Source organism: Mytilus edulis, chromosome 4 (assembly GCF_963676685.1).
Source record: "Mytilus edulis chromosome 4, xbMytEdul2.2, whole genome shotgun sequence".
NCBI lineage: Eukaryota > Metazoa > Mollusca > Bivalvia > Mytilida > Mytilidae > Mytilus > Mytilus edulis.
In genome coordinates this window covers 92,040,713-92,061,770 of record NC_092347.1, presented here as the reverse complement: position 1 = coordinate 92,061,770, position 21,058 = coordinate 92,040,713, and the positions used below count along the sequence as shown (strand labels likewise).

Below are 21,058 nucleotides of genomic sequence, written 5' to 3'. Positions count from 1 at the left end.
GCGACTATTTACCGGGTTTGTAATACCATGAGCAACACGACGGAAGCCACATGTGGAGTAGGATCTGCTTACCCTTCCTGAGCACCTGAGATCACTTCAGTTTCTTGTTGGGTTCGTGTTGCTTAGTCTTTAGTTTTCTATGTTTTGTCTTGTGCACTATTATTTGTCTATTAGTCTTTATAAGCCAGAGAGTTGTCAGAATATTTTCGATCTATGAGTTTTACTGTCCCTCTGGTATCTTTCGCCCCTCTTTTAAATTGTGTGTATTTAAAAGATCTTTGAAATTTAAGTATCATATCTGATTGATGCCACCTCTAGAATAGATAGTTTTACAATAACTTTGAAGCCTGGCTTTGATTGCTGATACAATTGATGTTAATAATTCAGAAAGAGGTATTGTTAAGCACTTGGAAGACCCAGCAATATATCGTTATTTCTCAGGACACTTTTAGGTAACCAATACAGTGTATGGAAGATCCAAACCAGATATTTTACAGACTACAGTTTTAACATTAAGAAATAAAAGCATTGCATGTACACATGTTTTTGTTGTTTTTTTTTTGTTGTTGTTTCACGGATTTCTCTTATTTGTATAAAAACAGACTACAGTTTTAACAGATAGAAATAAAAGCATTGCATGTACATATGTTTTTTTATTCAATCGTACATATTCTCCTCCATTACATGCAAATAAATGAATGCTGAATAAAATGAAAACTTTTCAGGTAGAATCTTACAACTGTTGCATTATTCTGATCATGATATTAATTGCACATTATGAAATCAATACTGAAAACCACTGTTTAATAAAGTTAAAGAACAAGCAATTTAGCAAGAATTATAAATACATATGTTATATGAAATAGTTCAATATCAAGACTCTTATGACAACCTCTTGAACCAATACCTTTCTTAAAAGCTTAATGCTTTTGAATAGTTTTCGTGTATGAACAATGCACAGTTGTAAAAATAACTTGACAGTTTATCATTTTATGTTAAGATATATATATAATGTTATAATCACAGACATTTATGTGTAACACACTAACTACACATCCAAATACATTAACCTAGCACTACTGGTACCAGTCTATGGCGAACTCTGATTGTTTAATATTGTCATTTAAATAATGAATAACGTTATATTTTTGTAGAATATTACCCTTGAAATGTCATGGTATTATACACACTCGTGTCGTTTCATGTGTGTCAACTTAATTATCATGAAAATTAATAAAATGGCCAGATTGGCAATTCAAATGTTTGCCTCTTACAGACAACAAAAGTAAAATTTCCTCTACAGAAATTGTGTGCTACATTACTGTTCAAATTATTAAAATGCTACTGATGAACACACATAAATTAGTAACAGCACAAATTGTAGTAATTAACCTTGTTTTAAAGGGCCTACATTCACAATGAAATATATGTAATAATTTAGTTTTAAAATCAATTTTAAATACACTAATCTGAATATATTAACACACTACTCTCAATATAGAGCTCTTATCTATTTAAGTCTGGCACACAACTTGGCAGCATACATAAATTACTTACAACTATCTATATGTTTTATAATGTATAGTTTTTATTAAAATCAATTAGGCTATGTTTGAAACTTTGGGACAATGCTGAATATTAGTTTATGAACAAGAGATGCAAGTCATAAGGTAGAATTAATGCACCAGACTTGTTACACACAAAACTAGATAATACTATTCTCTCTAAAACTTGTATTACAAGATAATCAGAATAGTTGTATTTGTTTCAAGATCTAAATGCTTAAATAACTTTTGGTTTTTTTCTTCTAGTTTGCAATGTGTTTATATTAACTGATTGGTTATGAACAATATGCTAAGTGTTTTCTGGGACTAAAACTTCAAACTTTATAGATTGAATAACATAACAGAACAGAACATTTTACATAACTTCATATCTCCTGAAATCATGTTCCAATTCATATACAATAACTTCTATAATCCTTGATGCAAGAAAATATTTTCAAGAAATATGTTTTAAAATGATATCCTTTATATGAGGTTGATACAAGACCATATCAAACTCAAAGTGGTATATTGACTTAGAGTTCAATGTCAATTTATCCTTGTATCAACCCCCAACAAAATACAGTTGTTAAATTACTATTGTTAATAAGCCAGAAATAGAGCAGAAATTTATTTGATTGACTGTTTCAATATTGAGGTTTTGTAATTTCTATATTTATATATCTACAGAAAAAATATGTAATATCTCTTTTTTAATTTGCTATTTTTGAGTATACCTTTACAGTGGAACATTTGACTTTTTCTGAACATTAGATAAAGTAATAATATATATATATATAAACAAAAGCAAAAGTTTCATGCAAGTATACAATTCTTTAATTTTTTTTCTTCTTCTTAAATTCTAAGTTTCCTATAAAGACAATCAGCATAGTGCTTTAATTCTTCATTAAAGATATTCAAATGATGACTAGAAATTCTAATAAAATATATTATCGCTATTTTGTGCATTTTTCCTTTGATCTTTTTATGTGATAATTTTCATATCGTGCTTCTCGCTTGAGATGGAAAAGTTATCGCTAGAAACTAAGGAGGCCACGTGGCGTTGCTAACGAAATTGACATGAAATTGACAACGTCGTCATAGGTAAAATAGCGATAAACAGATTATCATTGGTCATCTCAACTCGATTGCTTTTCTCACTTTCGCTGTACCAGCTCAAGCGAGAAAAGTAATCTCGTTGAGATGATCAACGATAATCTATAATTATACCAAACCTACCAATAAATAACAGATGAAACAAATACATTTTACTCAAGTCCACAATGAATTTATTTATCACTATCATATTCTTTACATTATCTGTTTATATAGATTACAACATAATTTCATTATAACATCTACCTAGAATCTACTTAAATCACCCGCAACAAAAATACCCTTATAACTGATTTATTTTGAGACAGAATTGAAATAATTACAAAGCAGGACATAATAATGTGTTTAGTTTAATATGTTTTCCAAATATATATATTAATAAGACCATACTGTAAAGTGGAAATTTTTCGTGAGGTGTTTATTTTTTTAATTTGTGATAATTACTGGTAAATATGACCTCACTTAAATATTACCCTTCTAAAGATCAAAACCAGTTTGTAGAATGTGAAAACTCAAGTTTTATGATCTGGTATAGCTCTAGTAATAGCAAAATTTAAAATCGGCCAACATATACCACTTTACAATATATCTTTGTCATGAAAGAAATCACATCTAGAACCTCTTGTTATACTGTAAATACAAAAAAGGTTCTGACGGTCCACTTGGACTCTAATTTCTGGGAATGTATTATTAATAAGATGTCTAAGTTTACAGTAAATCTTATAATTGTGTGCTTTGATCTGGATGGGCCGCTGCCCCTGCTGATTTTTGTGTGTCTCTTGGATAATATTTTGCCAAAGTTGACTGTGGAATACGTTTTAACATTTCTTTTGGGAAAATACGCAACAATTGCCATCCAATATCTAGAGATTCAAAAATTGTTCTGTTTTCGTAATGACCTGAAATGACAAAAAAAGATAAATGTATTCTTTGTATAACATGTGTATTACTACAAATTCTAAAATTCATTTCTTCTTTAAAACAAGAAATACCTCGTCTATTTGTATATATTACAAAATAAGATTTACGGAAACAGTTTAGAGAATTTATAGATGATTGCACATAACAAATTCTGGTTTGTATCCAACCTTGTAAACTATAGCTGTTTTGCATGATAAACTTCCACTATAAAATTACAAACTTTCTAGTAGTAATTTGGTGACAAAATAATGTACAAAATGCTTGATTTAAAGATAAATATTGTACTAAAATCAACAAAAGTTGCTTACACCAACGTCATTATTAAGACTTGGGTGGATAGTTGGCATTCCACATCTCCTTATTTTCATAATGATAGTGAAAATGCATTCATTGTCAAGTATAAAAAAATCCATTTAAACCGTAACAATTTTATGATTCCCTTTGTTACCTCCCCTTACTTTGGATTAAGTAAGCAATTTGTTTCCATGAAAATACTATGACGTCTTCATAGCTCCTTTCGTGCGTATTCATCAATTATGATAGATTATACAATAGTGTCAGAATTGTTCTGTTTCATACAGTGATCACAGAACTCTCCCCTTCTGTAATTTCCTCCAGAAATATAATTGAGCAAGACTATATTTTTACCATTTAGTTTGGTTTGAGAGGTGAAAAAAAATTTGAAACTTTAAAAGTTCTAGCGTGTCAAGTCAATATGTTATATGTCACTTACCCTGTGATATAAAATTCTTCTCAAATTTGGTTAAAAATTCTAAATACAACAAATCTTCTGGAGTTAAAGCCTCCTCTCCTACGACAGCCTTCATAGCTTGTACGTCTTTACCAATAGCATAACAAGCATACTGAAAAGGATTGATTAAAATACATATCAATAAAAATGTTGATTATTTTGCAATAAGCACATTTTTTAATGCTTTTTTTTAAGAAGAATGGACAATTTACAACCTTTCTCAAAAAGCATTCCACTGTCGATTAAAAGCAATACATGCGTACAGAAAACTACAAATACATGTATGAGATGTTGAATGGGTGTTCTTCTTATTGTAATATTCACTCAGCTACATTATTCTAAAGAATATAAACAATAATTTCTGAATTTACAGTATCATGAATCAAAGGATGAAACTGTCCAAGTTACAAACCCTAAAAAAAATTGTTTGACAAAAACACAAGGCATGATTACTGTATACATTATGCAAATGGTACGCTGCTGATTAGACAAAACAAGAAATTTCTGTTACTTTTCTTTTCAAAATGCATACAACCCCATTAGGCAGAAATGAAATGACACTTCGGAGAAAAAAATATATATTTAAGGCGCAGTCTTTTTTAACTGGTATTTTAAACAGTTACTTACCAATTGATTAGAAACATCAGAGTGATCTTCTCTTGTCATGCCTTCTCCAATAGCTGACTTCATTAATCTGGATAGTGAAGGTAATACGTTGATTGGTGGATAGATCTGAAATGGTAAACATTAGTTTGGGATTTAAACTATAAGTTTAGCATATTTTTCAAATGGCTATAACTAGTATCACATTATATTCTGTGAAATAGTTAATTGTTGATATTATTCTTTTTGTAAATATGTTTTCTAATTAAATACTGTTAGAATTGAATCACGCTTGATAAATAAATGACCTATCAAATCATGCTAAACACTGATAAATATATGTATATATTACATATGGTGCTACATTCTACTGTTTTCATTGGATATCACAATCATGTGTTTGAAAGGTTATTTCACTTATCCAAAGCCTTGTTTTATCTTTAAGTATATTGACGCTATGTTATGTTTCTATTTACATGTATACTGACGGTCAATATAAAATACAATCTTGCAAAATTAAGATTCATGACAACACTCATAACAAACAAAGAGGAAGCGCCGCGGCAGAAAAGAAAATTTGCAAGTTTATCTGGAGATTTCAAGAGTTTCTTGTTAAATGCAGACACTAATATTACAAGAAAAATAATGCAACAAGCTTTGAAGTTGTTAAAAGAAAAAATATATATTTTCAATAACATGTTAAAATTTTTGCAAAATATAATTCAAAAATAGACAAAAACAAGAATGTGTCCTCAGTACACGAATGCCCCACTCGCACTATCATTTTCCATGTTCAGTGGACCGTGAAATTGGGGTAAAAACTCTAATTTGGCATTAAAATTAGAAAGATCATATAATAGGGGACATGTGTACTAAGTTTGAAGTCGATTAGACTTAAACTTCATCAAAAACTACCTTGACCAAAAACTTTAACCTGAAGCGGGACAGACGGACGGACAACGGACGGACGAACGAACGGACAGACGGACGCACAGACCAGAAAACATAATGCCCCTCTACTATCTTAGGTGGGGCATAATAACATTGAATGCCATTTTCTTAATCTCATGGATACAATTTTTTGTGAATTGCAAAATATTGTATTTTCCAGGATATTTGATTTCGTTATTTTGCCATAGTCTGCATACAAAAAACACTGCATTGAATTTTTAAATTTATGGTTTACCTTTACCAATGGAATCCATGAAGATTGGTGTCTTATAAATATTAATCTAAAGTATACATTAACAATTACTTATTAGACAATAGAGATAACAAACCTGTCTATTATGTAATTGTCTGTCTACATAGATCTGTCCTTCTGTGATATAACCAGTTAAATCAGGAATAGGATGGGTAATATCTGTACAATTATAAATGGTAAACAATTAGTGTATTACCACAAACTGATCTTCATTGTGTTTGTTTGAGTTTAATTTTAGAACTGGTTTTTACAAAATTTTCATTTTAAAAATTGTTCATAGGAATCTTCCATTTAGTTCATTTTTTAAAGCAATTTCAAATACACTGATCTATAAACTATGGTGTGTTGTTTATTTTGTTTATTTTTCATTTTTGTTGGAATGAAGTACAGAATTTGAGGTCATCTATGAAAGTCTGGCAAACAAATCTTGTCTTTTTTTTCTATTTTTGTGTAACTTGTCAATAATAAAAAATATTCCTTCACTACATTTCTTTTAAAAAATTGGAATAGTTGAAAATTGACTTTTCACTGACTTCTGGAAATCACAACTTTCAAGTGGCAAATGTGTTGTCTGCTTTTAGTGGTAAAAAATTGATAAAAATTATCTTGCCAGTTGGTAAATGTGAAAGCAGGTTTGAAATCTTTATTATGGTTTTTATATTTTTCCATGTTCCTTCTAATTTAATACTATTAATATTGTTGATAAACATCTGTAGGTCTCAAGTTATCTCCCTTGATATAATTGTAAACAATGATAAATTACCATCGTTAGGCATAGTTAAGATAGGAATCTGTGTAATGGAACCATTACGTCCCTCAACACGACCAGCTCTTTCATAAATAGTAGCTAAATCTGTGTACATGTAACCTGGGAAACCACGACGACCTGGTACCTCTTCTCTGGCAGCTGATACCTGTAAAATACAAAAAAGATTGATTAAAATAAAACAACAACATAAGAACTTGTATACTAGTAACATAAAAATATTCTTCGTTTTTTACATTTCATGAGCAAATTTTTATATTTTCATATTGAAAAGTTTATAAGCCTGGTAGCTTTGATGAGTTTATATCAAATTGATAAGTCCACATATATTTAACTTTTGTTCATTGATTTTTTTATGACATGAATAAACTTAATACCAATTAAATTCATTAATGTTGAGTTCAAACTGAATGTAGAAAACCAACCTCTCTCAAAGCATCAGCATAAGAGCTCATGTCTGTTAAAATGACCAAAACGTGTTTCTCACATTGGTAAGCTAAAAATTCTGCTGTTGTCAAAGCAATTCTAGGAGTGATGATACGTTCAATTCTAAAATAAGACAATAAAAAGTTTTGGTTATAGGCAACTGTAACAATTTCCATTGTTTGTCAAAATATCAAAAAGTATTATTTCCATTTTCAACCTTTCAGTGTTTTTGTTTAAATGATTTGTTCTCATTTGAATACAGCTTTATTAAGTACTTACGTTGGATCATTAGCCAAGTTCAAGAAAAGACACACATTTTCCATAGAACCATTCTCTTCAAAATCTTGTTTGAAAAATCTAGCAGTTTCCATATTGACCTAAAAGACATTGAATGAAATTTCAAAATTAAAAATAATCTCATAGTGTTTATAGATCATTTCTTTTTTTGTTTCTATTGAATGACATCAACATTAGACATGTTAGAGCCTGAAAATAAGCTTCATAAAAAAACTTCATATATCTATATTCTCACAATACTTGAAAAAGCAATTGGTGTTATCTCTACATTTCCATTTTCAGCTAAAATCAAGTAATGAGTTTGTATATCAGATATAATACTTACACCCATAGCTGCAAACACAATAGCAAAGTTGTCATCGTGATCATCTAATACACTTTTCCCTGGAACTTTGACAAGACCACCCTGTCTACAAATCTGTGCAGCAATCTATAAAAGCCATTATAACAAATACACATGATACTATGCAGCTAAATAAAGTTATAATAAGAAAGTTTGCAAATTTAACAACTTTAAACTTAGAACTGAAAGGCAAACTGATTGTCATATTTATAACTATATCAAATAATCATAGACTTGTAAATTTTCTTTGGAGTTCGAGTTGTCTCCCCCTTAAGCTCCTAAAGCCCAGAAATAAGAAAAAAATAAATATATTAAACTGTATTTGATTTCTTTTGCTTGTTTTCTGCTCAATTATATAACATTCAATTCTAAAAAAAATATTCCCTGTTCATTTCTAAATCTGTTAATTTACTTATAAATTACCCCTAACATTAAAAACAATGTCATAGAAAGCATTCAATGTGACTCTTACTTCATTATGAGGTAAACCAGCAGCAGAGAAGATAGGAATTTTCTGTCCTCTGGCAATACTGTTCATACCATCTATAGCTGATATACCTGTCTGGATCATTTCCTCTGGGTAAATACGAGACCAGGGATTGATAGGTTGTCCTAAAATAAAAAGCAAAATAATATAGTATAAACAGTGATCATGGATTCAAAATATAGGTAAATACAAGACCAGGGATTCATAGTGTGTCCTAAAATATATGTATAGTCAAAAATATAAATCATTTTATATGTTTAAATGTTTATAATTAGTTGTGCTTTTCCAACACGATTTCATTTTACATGCTGGTAGATTGTTTGGTTACTTCATATTCTTTCTTGATATTCTTGGGGATTTACTGATATTACTTACTTTACATATACCCTTGGTTGTGAATGTATACAATTTTTACTTAGGAAGCAGATTCACTATAATTTGGAAGTGGTTACAGGGGGTTCAAAATAATAATACTTGGGCTTTGACATTCTCTTCTTTTTATCTTGGGTAATGAGAAAAGCAATTAAAAATCTAGTTTCATTGAATATGAATAGTGACTTTCTCAAATCATACTTTCATATAAAATCTGTTAAGATGTCTAACATTCTGTAGTTTTCATTTTCATTAACTAATAAAACTAAAGGTTTTTACCTTGAATATCCAAGAAGTCCTCTGCTAATACTGGTGGTCCTCTATCTATAGGTTTACCTGAACCATTGAATACACGACCTGAAAAAAACATAAAATGATAAACATATACATAAGAAATGTTTGTTCAATATCAAATAGCTTTATAGCCTCTGTTGTTAATTTTTATTTAATCTTTGAAATTCTAAGTTTCACCTCAAATACTAGCTATAGGCTAAACAATTGTACATGTGTACTTTTAATATTTCTATATTAAGGTTAAAGCTTCTGCATCAATCTATTTCTCAGTAAAGCAATGTTGTACTCTAATGTTATCAGTCTTACCCAACATGTCTTCTGATACGGGAGTTCTAAGAATATCTCCTGTAAATTCACATAATGTATGTTTGGCATCAATTCCCGAGGTTCCTTCAAATACCTACAAAATATAAGTAAAAAGGTTCAAAACTAATTTAAAAACAGCTTTATGTAGATTCACATACATTGTGGAAAGAGCTAAAGTAGTAATGGTAGTTACACTGCCTCAGTATGTATAAATTCAAACCAGATATTCCTGATTATGTGGAACTAGGGTCACTGTCAATCTGGTGAAAAGGAGTGGCACATTTTTTAATAACTTTCCCATTTGGAAAACTTTAATTTTTCTAAAATAGACCCAAAGGTCATGAATTTTAGTAATGAACAAAGCTTTAACCTTTATAACATCAATTGAACTATATTGATTTATTCCTCAAGTTCTGGAAGATTCATTTTTTTCATATATTTTATTTTATTTGTATAAAAATCAGGGTTTCTTACTGTTAAACGATAGGCCTTGTCTTATAAATGACTTTTTTCATGTTAGAAATAGTTTCATAACCAGAGAATTGTATTCAATGTAAGAGAAAAATTTACCTGAACAATGGCTTTAGAGCCAGACACTTCCAGAACGTAAGATAATTCACCTGAACAATGGCTTTAGAGCCAGACACTTCCAGAACTTAAGATAATTCACCTGAACAATGGCTTTAGAGCCAGACACTTCCAGAACTTAAGATAATTCACCTGAACAATGGCTTTAGAGCCAGACACTTCCAGAACTTTAGATAGTTTACCTGAACCATGCTTTAGAGCCAGACACTTCCAGAACTTTAGATAGTTTTATACCTGAACAATGGCTTTAGAACCAGACACTTCCAGAACTTGAGATAGTTTACCTGAACAATGGCTTCAGAGCCAGGCACTTCCAGAACTTTAGATGGTTCAAAATGTACCTGAACAATGGCTTTAGAGCCAGACACTTCCAGAACATTAGATAGTTTACCTGAACAATGGCTTTAGAGCCAGAGACTTCCAGAACTTGTCCACTTCTGACAGTTCCATCTGCTAATGTTAAATGTACAATTTCTGCAAACTTGGCAAACTGAAACAAAACAAAAATATTATGCATAGACTAAGAATGAATAACTGTCAAAATACTTTCCCTTTACACCCTGTAGACACTTGCGATTATCATAATGTGTGACATATTGCAAATCATAAGCATAACTAGTGTAAATATTTTGCTTTCAAAAATATGGTTTTAAAAGAAATCAAAAAGTATCTTAACAATTATTAATACAATACGTGCCACAGGAAGTTAAAATACCAATCAAACACATGCACATCCTGGATCCACAAAAAATCATTCCTTTTTTATCAAATATATGTGTTTTGTCAAAGAAAAATATAATGAGATTACTCAAATGCCACAGTAATTCTAATTAGTCCACTTTAACTATATCTGTTTCTTTAGCTTTTGCTGAACTGATTTGTATAACTTACCTTTACATCATCCAGGATAACCAAAGGTCCATTTACACCTGACACGGTTTTATATGCTGAAATAAATAAAATAAATAATCAGCACACATGTTACAGACCAACTACTGTCTTTTTCTGATAGTAAAAAAGAAACTGAATTTTAAATCAAAGGTGATTGAGAATTTGAGAGTATTCCTTAATGTGACAGCGACCAAATGCAAGCTCAACAACACATGTCCACATTTAAATTTTTTTATCCAATAGACACAATGTAAATATTTGGCTCAACATCATAACCTACATTTTATCCAAATATATAGCATAAGAGGTGTTAATAATTTTACCTCTGACATTATAACTTATAAGTTATAAAGTATACATCAAGATCAGGGTTTAAGTCTCTAGGATAAAGTATGGTTCAAAATTCTTGAAATTTTCATACTTTTTGTCAACAAGTCAAAGAAAATAGTTTGTCAAAATTGATGATAATTTAATGAGCCAAATCTATTATAGTCAAAATGTTGGGTACCCTCTTAATTGCAAATTTTAAAATGCATATCAAAAGCACATCATTTTTCAATGTATGCCAAGTGCAAAGAAAGGAACTATGAAAACCACAATTTTCTTTGGCATCATACTTGTCATAGGTAATGTAATGTCATAAAAGTATTCATGTTATACAGAATACAAATCTAGATATTTTCCGCTAGTTCTAGTTGACCTTCTGTGCTATAGCAAATGAATTGGTTTTCCTGGAAAAGGGGGTATAATACTATTAATTGGTAATGTCAGGAATGTGTTACACATTCTTGATTGCCATTCAAATGATGAAATCAAATAAAACAGTGATTGATTGTTGGTTGCTTATCTGATCCAGCTTCAAATATTTCATGCATGTTCAGGATGATCAAATTAAAGACATTTCTCAAACAGAAAGGTACTGTCATTTAAATCATGAATTTAATGTTATTGACTTAATCACATATTTCACACTGCACTGCACATCATTTGCACATGAATACAATTCAAAAAGAAACTTGTCTAATGACAAGATATTTTTTAGCACCGGAAATTAATGAAATTCAATCTAGAATAAATCATTGAATCTGTTTCCTATCATCCATCACTCCTACCATCAAAATACCAAGTCAGTAAGAGAGAAACAGTCAATAAATTTCTAAACAAGTCAGGAAACAATCACTAATTAATGGTCTGTCATGATTGTATGGTTGTTCTAACAAAACATAAACTGTCCAATCAATAGGACAGAAATCAATGGATGCTGTACTGGGATCAATATTCCTTGTCTGTATTTAAGTCTATACAACTATTTGCTTGATTCATAATCAATAGCTTGGGAGTAAAGAGAACTCAATTTGCATGCAACTGTCACATGTACATGATGTAGAAAGACAGCATTGGAAAAGTCAATGTTTAAATAAAGATGTGACCATTTTGTCTTTCATTTTAAAGTTTAAAATCACAACCAAAATAAAATGCAATACTGTAACTTAAACATGTGCACGTTAAACATGTACAGTAATTACTGCATAGCAAAAAGATTAATAAATACTTTTATTAATTTATAGAACCGTTCTGTTTTTGTTTTGTAAACTCTTAAGGCTCTAAAGAGCCTGTGTCACTAACCTGCTTATTCCACAATGACCACTTTTTGGTAAATCATCGTGATTAAAGGGGCAATAACTCTTTGAACTGACAATGCCATATTTAATTTATAGATCTTGTCCTGCTGATCATTTTTGCTTTTTAAAGGTTCTATGGTAACAAGAGTGCACACGCTGAAATGTTTCGCCTTCTTTATTAATCATTGATATTATGTTGATGGTCCTAAATATAAAGCTTTATTTCAACTGTCACATACATGTAAACCTGACATTAACCAAAAAAAAATAAACATTGACCAATGAGTCATGAAAATGAGGTCAAGGTCAGATGAACCAAGCCAGGCAGACATGTACAGCTAACAATTTTTCATACAACAAATAGTTGACCTTTTGCTTATATTTTAAGAAAAACAGACCAAAACACAAAAACTTAAAACTGAGCAATGAACCATGAAAATGAGGTCAAGGTCAAACAAGAGGCTGTCACAACGACAGCAAACCGGATTTATTTACATTTATTTGTGTCCTGGCAATATCACAAGAACCATTACTGATGAATGGTGAAAGTGAAAATCATCAATATCAAATTTGACCTCTATTTTGTCATCAGTATCAACATTTTGAAATAATAATATTTGAAAAGCTTAGATTGAATGGTTCATGAGTAAATGCAACAACGTGAATGGAAACACCATTTTACGATCTTTTAAGAACCATAACTCCTGAACAGTAAAAGTCAAAATCGTCATTATGGAACTTGACCTTTATTTTGTCATCAGTAACAACATATTAAAATTTCAAAAGCTTTGGTTGAATGGTTCATGAGAACATGCACGGACACGACGGGAAACACCATTTTTCAATCTTTCAAGAACCATAACTCCTGAACGGTAAAAGTCAAAATCGTCATTATTGAACTTGACCTCCATTTTGTCATCAGTAACAGCATATTAAAATTTCGCAAGCTTTGGTAGAACAGTTCATGCATAAATGCACGGACACGACTGGAAACTCCATTTTTCAATCTTTCAAGAACCATAACTCCTGAACGGTAAAAGTCAAAATCATCATTATTTAACTTGACCTCCACTCTGTCATCAGTAACAGCATATTAAAATTTCGCAAGCTTTGGTAGAACAGTTCATGAGTAAACGCACGGACACGACTGAAAACTCCATTTTTCAATCTTTCAAGAACCATAACTCCTGAACGGTAAAAGTCAAAATCGCCATTATTGAACTTGACCTCTGTATAGTTGTCAGTAATAACATATTAAAATTTTAAAAGCTTTGGTTGAACAGTTCATGAGTTAATGCACGGACAACATTTGATTGCTGCCTTTCAAGAACCATAACTCCTGAACGGTAAAAGTCAAAATCGCCATTATTGAACTTGACCTTCGTATAGTTGTCAGTAATAACATATTAAAATTTTAAAAGCTTTGGTTGAATGGTTCATGAGTTAATGCACGGACAACATTTGATTGCCGCCCGCCCGCCGTACATCCCCAAATCAATAACCGACATTTTTGTCACAAAAATCCGGTCAATAAAACCTGCATGACTAACATATAGATCATAAAATATGTCCATACACCAAATATAGTTGACCTATTGCATATATAGTATTAGAAAAAAAGACAAAAACTCAAAAACTTAACTTTGACCACTGAACCATGAAAATGAAGTCAAGGTCAGAAGACACCTTCCAGCTAGACACGTACACCTTACAAACTTTTCAGAGCTGGTTCGTTACAACTAAGAGTTGAAACAGGTCAATATGCTAGACCACCAGAACCTCTACAAGACCGTTTAGGCCAAAAAAAATATACATATGTCTGCTTTAAAAAAATAGGGTAGGTAGGTCGGTATTTTCATTTTATTTTATTTTTTGTGACATGATTTTGAGTGTGTGGTTTCATCTTGTCGTGGTCGGAGTTGATCATGGGCAGAGTTTACCCGTAGTTTTAATGATTGGATTATTTCCCTTTGTTATTGATTGGAAAAAAATGACGGCAAAATGTTTATTTCATCACACGAGTGACGAATTTCCTTAAAACAGCTATCATTTTCATGATTATGAACATTGGGATGTATCAGGCAACACTGTTTTCACTTTCAACACGAGTTCAGTTTATTTTTTACTTTACGACGGAAATAAAATTGCTTAGGGTGGGCGCTTAAAATAGGGTAGAATTTTTTTGGCCTTGTGTATTTTTTGTGATAGTGGCCAAATTGAAGACGAAAAACACTTTGTTTTTAATTGTTGTTTTTACTCTGATATCAGACATGAATTATATGGGACAATATCCCTAATGCGCCTTGAAATGAGGAACTCAAAAGTCACGTGTAAACAAAAAATCTCTGTGTAGTGATATTTGACACATTTCTATGATAAACAAATGACTGAGCTGAACCATTTGTGTTAATTTAGAAAGTAAGGGAACACAGAATAAATGTGTAAAAGCTATGGAGCCATTAAATGTGTTCAAAGTATTAAATTTTTAAAGAACTTATTGTGTCAAAAATGGGATTTTTTACCATGAGGAGCCACATCGCAAAAGGATACTCGAGGTTTGCTAATTTACGGAAAAATTAATCACACTTCGTACCCCGAAAATTTAACCACATGTGTAAAAATGTCTCAGCTTCGAAACAAGCCATCATACATATACAAGTTTATGATATGGGCTGAGCAACAGAAGAAAACGTTACCATTACCGCCTATGTAGAAACAATTGCGCATATTGCCCCATCTTCTAACAAAAGATCCAGAGATATCTTAAGATGATTTCACCTTGTACACCACAGAAAATTGTGAAAATGATGGTTAGTATTTTTTTATTTATACCTAGTTATCATAAACAGCTTATGATAAATATTATTGATAAAGATCAGCCAAAAGGCAATGAAATTTTCGCTTTTAAAATGCATTACTGGCACGGGGCTGAACACTTTTTTTAGGCACAATCATAACTTTGTTTACCCCCGAGAGATCCGAAAGGAATTGTTTATTTAATTGAAAAAGGCAAGAAATAACTTACATGTTATATTATTAAATTGTAAGTAAACATGACACAATATAGTCTTGGTTATGTAATTATCACTCTAGTCTAAAGGAATAACTGACAATCAAGGGAGATAACACACTTCACACGAGTAAAGTGAGATACATCATCACATGTGCTTTTATCCAATGATTTGACCCTGGTCAGTAGATATCATATGCAAATAAACAGAAAACAAACATGTACATGTATTAAGAAAATCATGAATTACTATTTTTAATACACACGAACAAAACACTAGATATTGACATTTCTCAGTGAAAAGGGGGGAGGGTCAAACCTTCTTGAAAACAATATTGCTATTCAACTATTAAGCTAGTTAGCTACTACTCATTGCTTCTAATATAAACGGTTTAAATGAAGGTGGCTAACCAACAAGGGAGAAGCTTTTTTCTTTCTTTGCGATAAAACTTTCAAAATTTAGATTTTTCTCTCTCAATAATACTTATGTATTTAAATTAAATGATAACACAACCTGAGTAAATTTTTTTGTCTTATTTCAGTTCCAGACATATCATTACTTTTTTACACGAGATGGCAAACTAAAGGTTTTAAAAAGTCCTGAATAACTGGTAAGCATTTTGTTTTATTAGGCAAGCTCTAAATTATTTATTTATGGTATTTGTGCAATTGAAATTACAGTCGGTATGTTAGAAATATGCTAATATGAAAACTGTTGCTATGGTCTTGATATTAAATGAAAAGGCTTGGTTACTGATCTTTTCGACTCGATATTTCGAGTTAAATCTTGCGGCAACTGTTTCCCATGTAACACTGCAAACTATATTTAGCACTATTTTGATCTGTTGTTATTTAATGACGCCATAATACATGTGATGTCACAATGTTTCCTTTAAAACCTCATGTGGATTTCTCACTGATAAAAGTTTTTACTGAAATACATGTAAAAAGCCTTTTTTTCTCAAATAGAATTATGTGAAAGGACAAGTTTTATAAATTTGCACTTCATTGCACTCTAATTACATGATAAGAATGAATTTCTCAGTAGTTTCGAGTGGTTTCCACAGTATTAGATACCAGATGTCCACCAGTAAGAATAATTATTTTGGTGGGTTTTTTTTTTATAAAATCTACATTTTTGCATAATTTCTCTGTCAAAATGCACTTTTAGACACAAGAAAATGTTATGGAATGCTTTAACAGGGTCTGTGTATTGTAATTTAAGGTTATCATCAGAAGTTTTGTCCTTGTTTTGAATAGTGAAGGTATACTGGGAGAAATTAATTATACATACACATTGTATTAAAAATAAATGAATATAGCGATAAAAGTGTCATTGCCATATAGTGCTGAAACGACTTTATTTTTTTTCAGAAATGGACAAAAATACACAGATTTATTCAGAATGTCATACCGATGAAGATCACCTAAAAATATTTGGAAAAATCAGAACTATGGATTTCAATATGGGACAATATCCCTAATGCGCCTTGAAATGAGGAACTCAAAAGTCATGTGTAAACAAAAAATTTCTGTGTAGTGATATTTGACACATTTCTATGATAAACAAATGACTGAGCTGAACCATTTGTGTTAATTTAGAAAGTAAGGGAACACAGAATAAATGTGTAAAAGCTATGGAGCCATTAAATGTGTTCAAAGTATTAAATTTTTAAAGAACTTATTGTGTCAAAAATGGGATTTTTTACCATGAGGAGCCACATCGCAAAAGGATACTCGGGGTTTGCTAATTTACGGAAAAATTAATCACACTTCGTACCCCGAAAATTTAACCACATGTGTAAAAATGTCTCAGCTTCGAAACAAGCCATCATACATATACAAGTTTATGATATGGGCTGAGCAACAGAAGAAAACGTTACCATTACCGCCTATGTAGAAACAATTGCGCATATTGCCCCATATGCCAAAGCCTGTCTTTTAAATGTTGATTTTGAGTATTAATGTGATATTGAAATACTTCGTTATCTAATGTGTAATGAGAATATGGTTCCTCTTTTAGCTTGTTCCCTTTATTATATATTTTATCAACGAAAACATGTAATCAAGAAACTATATATGTTTTAGCTTTTTTAATTTACGAAATAATTTTTAAATGTAACAAATTTGTCCTTTTATGTATGTATTAGATGTTTGTGTCTCATAAGTCGTTTTCGGCTGGCATCCTTTTACTAAATGTTTGGTTCTTATGACGTTATGTGTATATAGATACTGTAATAGATGGTAACGCTTTAATAAAATAAATCTTATCTTATCTTATTTAACAATCATTTCATACACCAAATATAGTAGAGCTTTTGCATACAGTATAAGAAAAACAGACCAAAACACAAAAACTGAACTACATGTATGACCACGTGCACTGAACCATGAAAATGAGATCAAGGTCAGATCCTCTAAAATATAAAGCTTTTAAGAAGTTAGCTAACACCACCGTAAAAAATAATGGCTCAATATCCCTATGTCGAGCTTTCTTTTTTTATGCTGAAAGTCATAATCATAATATAAATTTTCACCACCGTTATCCAGATCACTATACCTATGTCAAGCTTTCTGCAAGTGAAGTTGCAGGCTCGACAAAAATGTTCTGAATTTTAGAGAGCATAGATATTGTAATACTGATCATTTTTGCAGTTTATATGTTTAGCAGTTTTCAAAATGACAGAATAAGAATGTAAAACATATGAATGAAGAAATAATTCATGAGCAATAACTCCAAGACTAGTAGACAGATATTTTTTGTAATTGTCCAGGTTAAAAGATCTTGTGTACTGGTCATTTTGCAATTTAAACTTTTAAGATACATGTAGCATCTATATTTTTTAGTCAAAATATGGATATTTTAGGATAACTACAATAAAGGTGTCAGAACTTGTATAACCATGATTACATCAATAGTTTGAAGGCTTATGATAGACCAAGGATAAAAAAATCTGGTTTCAAATTTCACTTCAATTATTTTCAGGGTACATTCCTCATGTTCCTGATCAATAAAAGTTGGTTTCCTTTTTATAAAACCAGGAATCACAGCATAAACATAATAAATGAAATTGTGCATTGTACCTTAAATACATTTTTGAACATTTCGAATGAAGTTTTATCTTTTTCAAGAAAATTGTAGACAGATTTTGATGAAAAGATATCCAAACTATGACAAAAATACCTTCATATGTTTGTCAAACGAAATCCAAATAGTAATCATTTGAGAAGTTTTTAAATCATAATGTGAACTGTCCAGAGAAAACAATTTTGTTCAATTCACAAAACTACAAAATCACCTTGAAGTTGTTTGAGAAATATTGAAATTCCAATGCACACTGACTGATTTTACTGGGAAAATGGTCAATTATGATAATTATGAGATTATTAAATGAATATTAAATAATAAATAAATAGATAAGTGACCAATATGATGGCTATACATGTAAGCAGATCACCTGTTAATCACAACTTACAGTATATTTTTTTTTACTTCTTCACGTAACTAAAAACTTGTGCAAGTAGTACCCCTGACTGACTTATAAAACCTGCTGTAAATTTTAATTCTAGCTAAGGGTCATAAACTTCTCAGAAACATGGATTCAGGTAGATTTATAGAATTTTTATCAAAATAATACCACAATAAAGCCATGACTTGCGAAAAAAGGACTGAGAGTCTTAAAAATAACATGTACAGGGAATCATAACTAGAGGCTCTCAAGAGCCGGTGTCGCTCACATGTATTTACTGATGCTTTCAAATTGGAAATCATGTAAAATAAGGTTAAAATCATAATTCACAGTATTAGATATAATTAGAAACAATAATACATGTACATGTATATCTAAGATAATAGCAAAAATCTGCCAAATTTCTGTAAAAATTACTAACTCATTGGCAGCAACCCAACAACGGGTTGTCAGATTTGTCTGAAAATTTCAGGGCAGATAGATGTTGACCTTATGAACAATTTTAACCTGTCATTTTTGCTCTAAATGCTTTGGTTTCATAGATATAAGCCAAATTATACATTTTACCCCTATGTTTTATTTTTAGGCATGGTGGCCATCTTGGTTAGTTGGCCGGGTCACCAGACACATTTTCAAAACAAAATACCCCAATGATGATTGTGGCCAAGTTTGGTTAAATTTGACCCTGTACGGGCCGTAGTTTCAGAGGAGAAGATTTTTGTAAAAGTTACAGACCATGACCACGGACAACAAGTGATGAGGAATTTGGGTTGGCATACAGCCCTGCGAAAACTATGTAGCTGGAACACTAAGAGCTGTGGCATCACGCAAGTTTTCTAAGAAGCTGTCCCTGGATTCATTAGTCACATGTTAGAATATTCCACACTACACAAATGTACGGCTGCAGAGTCTTTCCCTTACTAGGAAGAAGTAGTATGCAAATTCCAGGGTGTCCACTATACTCTACACTAGTATTCTAACAGTTATTCCCAAGGTCCCTCAAACATGTAGCACTGACTCTCCACTAATAAATGGTTTGGTGCATTTAGTTCATCAATTTCTGGACCAAATGACCAGTGTCAGTGTACCTGTATTGTAGAAATTTATGGAATACTCAGAATAATGTATAATACACCTTATCGCTATTTGTCCGCCATTACCGGACATCACACAGGTTCCCGTAAAATTTTGACGTCATAAAACAAAATATCTGACGCCACAATGGAAAAGTGATTGATGTATGCGTCAAAAGTTCAAGCGGCCAGGTCAGGGGGGATTGGCGATAAGGTGTATAGACTGCTTAAACACGGAGTCACTGACTGGACCAGTAAGGCTTGAACACATCTGGACCAAATGACCACTGAGGTCCATAAAAACTTCTGAACCTCTGCTCCACATGTAAAAAAAAACATTTTCTATACAAATGATTTATATAACAGATAAAATATTTGCCGGTTACATGTTGAAGCCAGAAAACAAATAGATAAGTGGGTTGTTTTGAATGACATTCTTACTTATCCTAGGTTGAGAGATGTAGTCTCTTGTAACTGCAAGTTGATTTATCTTTCGTGCAGCAACATCATTTAATGGTCCGTTGAAAGAACTCATGTCAATAGTTTTCGCCATGTTGACCAATATTTTCAACGGTCATGTGATATCACGAGGAAGTGCTCATCAATCCTTGGTCTGATCAAGGGTACCATAAAATAAATATTTTGAAAAGTACATTTTATCTCAAGAGTCACATCTATTTTGAACTTATATCTCTGGTCTCACTGTGGAATGATTTATGCTATTACAATGCAATTCCTTTATAAGGACGAAAGGAAGCATTTATCCTAAGAAAATTGCGCATTGAAAAGGGGGACAATTATTAAAACCGGATCTCGAACAAACAGCTAATATTTCCGGATAATTAGGCTATAAGGATTTTGTAAAAATAGTTTTCAAGTTTTTATTAAATCAGGAAAATCAATACAAGTATAATGATGTCTTAAATTCCCCCACATTAAGGCAGCAACCATTTGATTTTCTGGGGGGGGGGGGC

At 31.3% G+C, this 21,058-nt stretch overlaps 1 protein-coding gene across 4 annotated transcripts; it reads right to left on the bottom strand.

Annotated features, from left to right (window-relative positions):
- Positions 1 to 633: 633 nt before the first annotated feature.
- LOC139521048 (V-type proton ATPase subunit B) lies at positions 634 to 20,689 on the bottom strand. Of its 4 annotated transcripts, XM_071314276.1 has the most exons (16): positions 20,526 to 20,689; positions 10,910 to 10,965; positions 10,410 to 10,508; positions 9,431 to 9,524; positions 9,110 to 9,187; positions 8,444 to 8,583; positions 7,954 to 8,058; positions 7,611 to 7,708; positions 7,331 to 7,454; positions 6,903 to 7,053; positions 6,216 to 6,298; positions 4,960 to 5,064; positions 4,315 to 4,444; positions 2,775 to 3,559; positions 1,480 to 2,500; positions 634 to 1,429 (listed from the first exon to the last, which is right to left on the bottom strand). In XM_071314276.1, the coding sequence occupies exons 1-14, from the start codon at positions 20,635 to 20,637 to the stop codon at positions 3,381 to 3,383; spliced, it is 1,554 nt and encodes a 517-aa protein (XP_071170377.1). In that variant the 5' UTR covers positions 20,638 to 20,689; the 3' UTR covers positions 634 to 1,429; positions 1,480 to 2,500; positions 2,775 to 3,380. The 4 variants fall into 4 exon arrangements, with proteins under 4 accessions (XP_071170377.1, XP_071170376.1, XP_071170380.1 ...); XM_071314275.1 differs by having other exon boundaries at positions 634 to 2,500; XM_071314279.1 differs by lacking the exons at positions 10,410 to 10,508; positions 10,910 to 10,965; positions 20,526 to 20,689 and adding an exon at positions 10,001 to 10,036.
- Between the last annotated feature and the right edge of the window lie 369 nt (positions 20,690 to 21,058).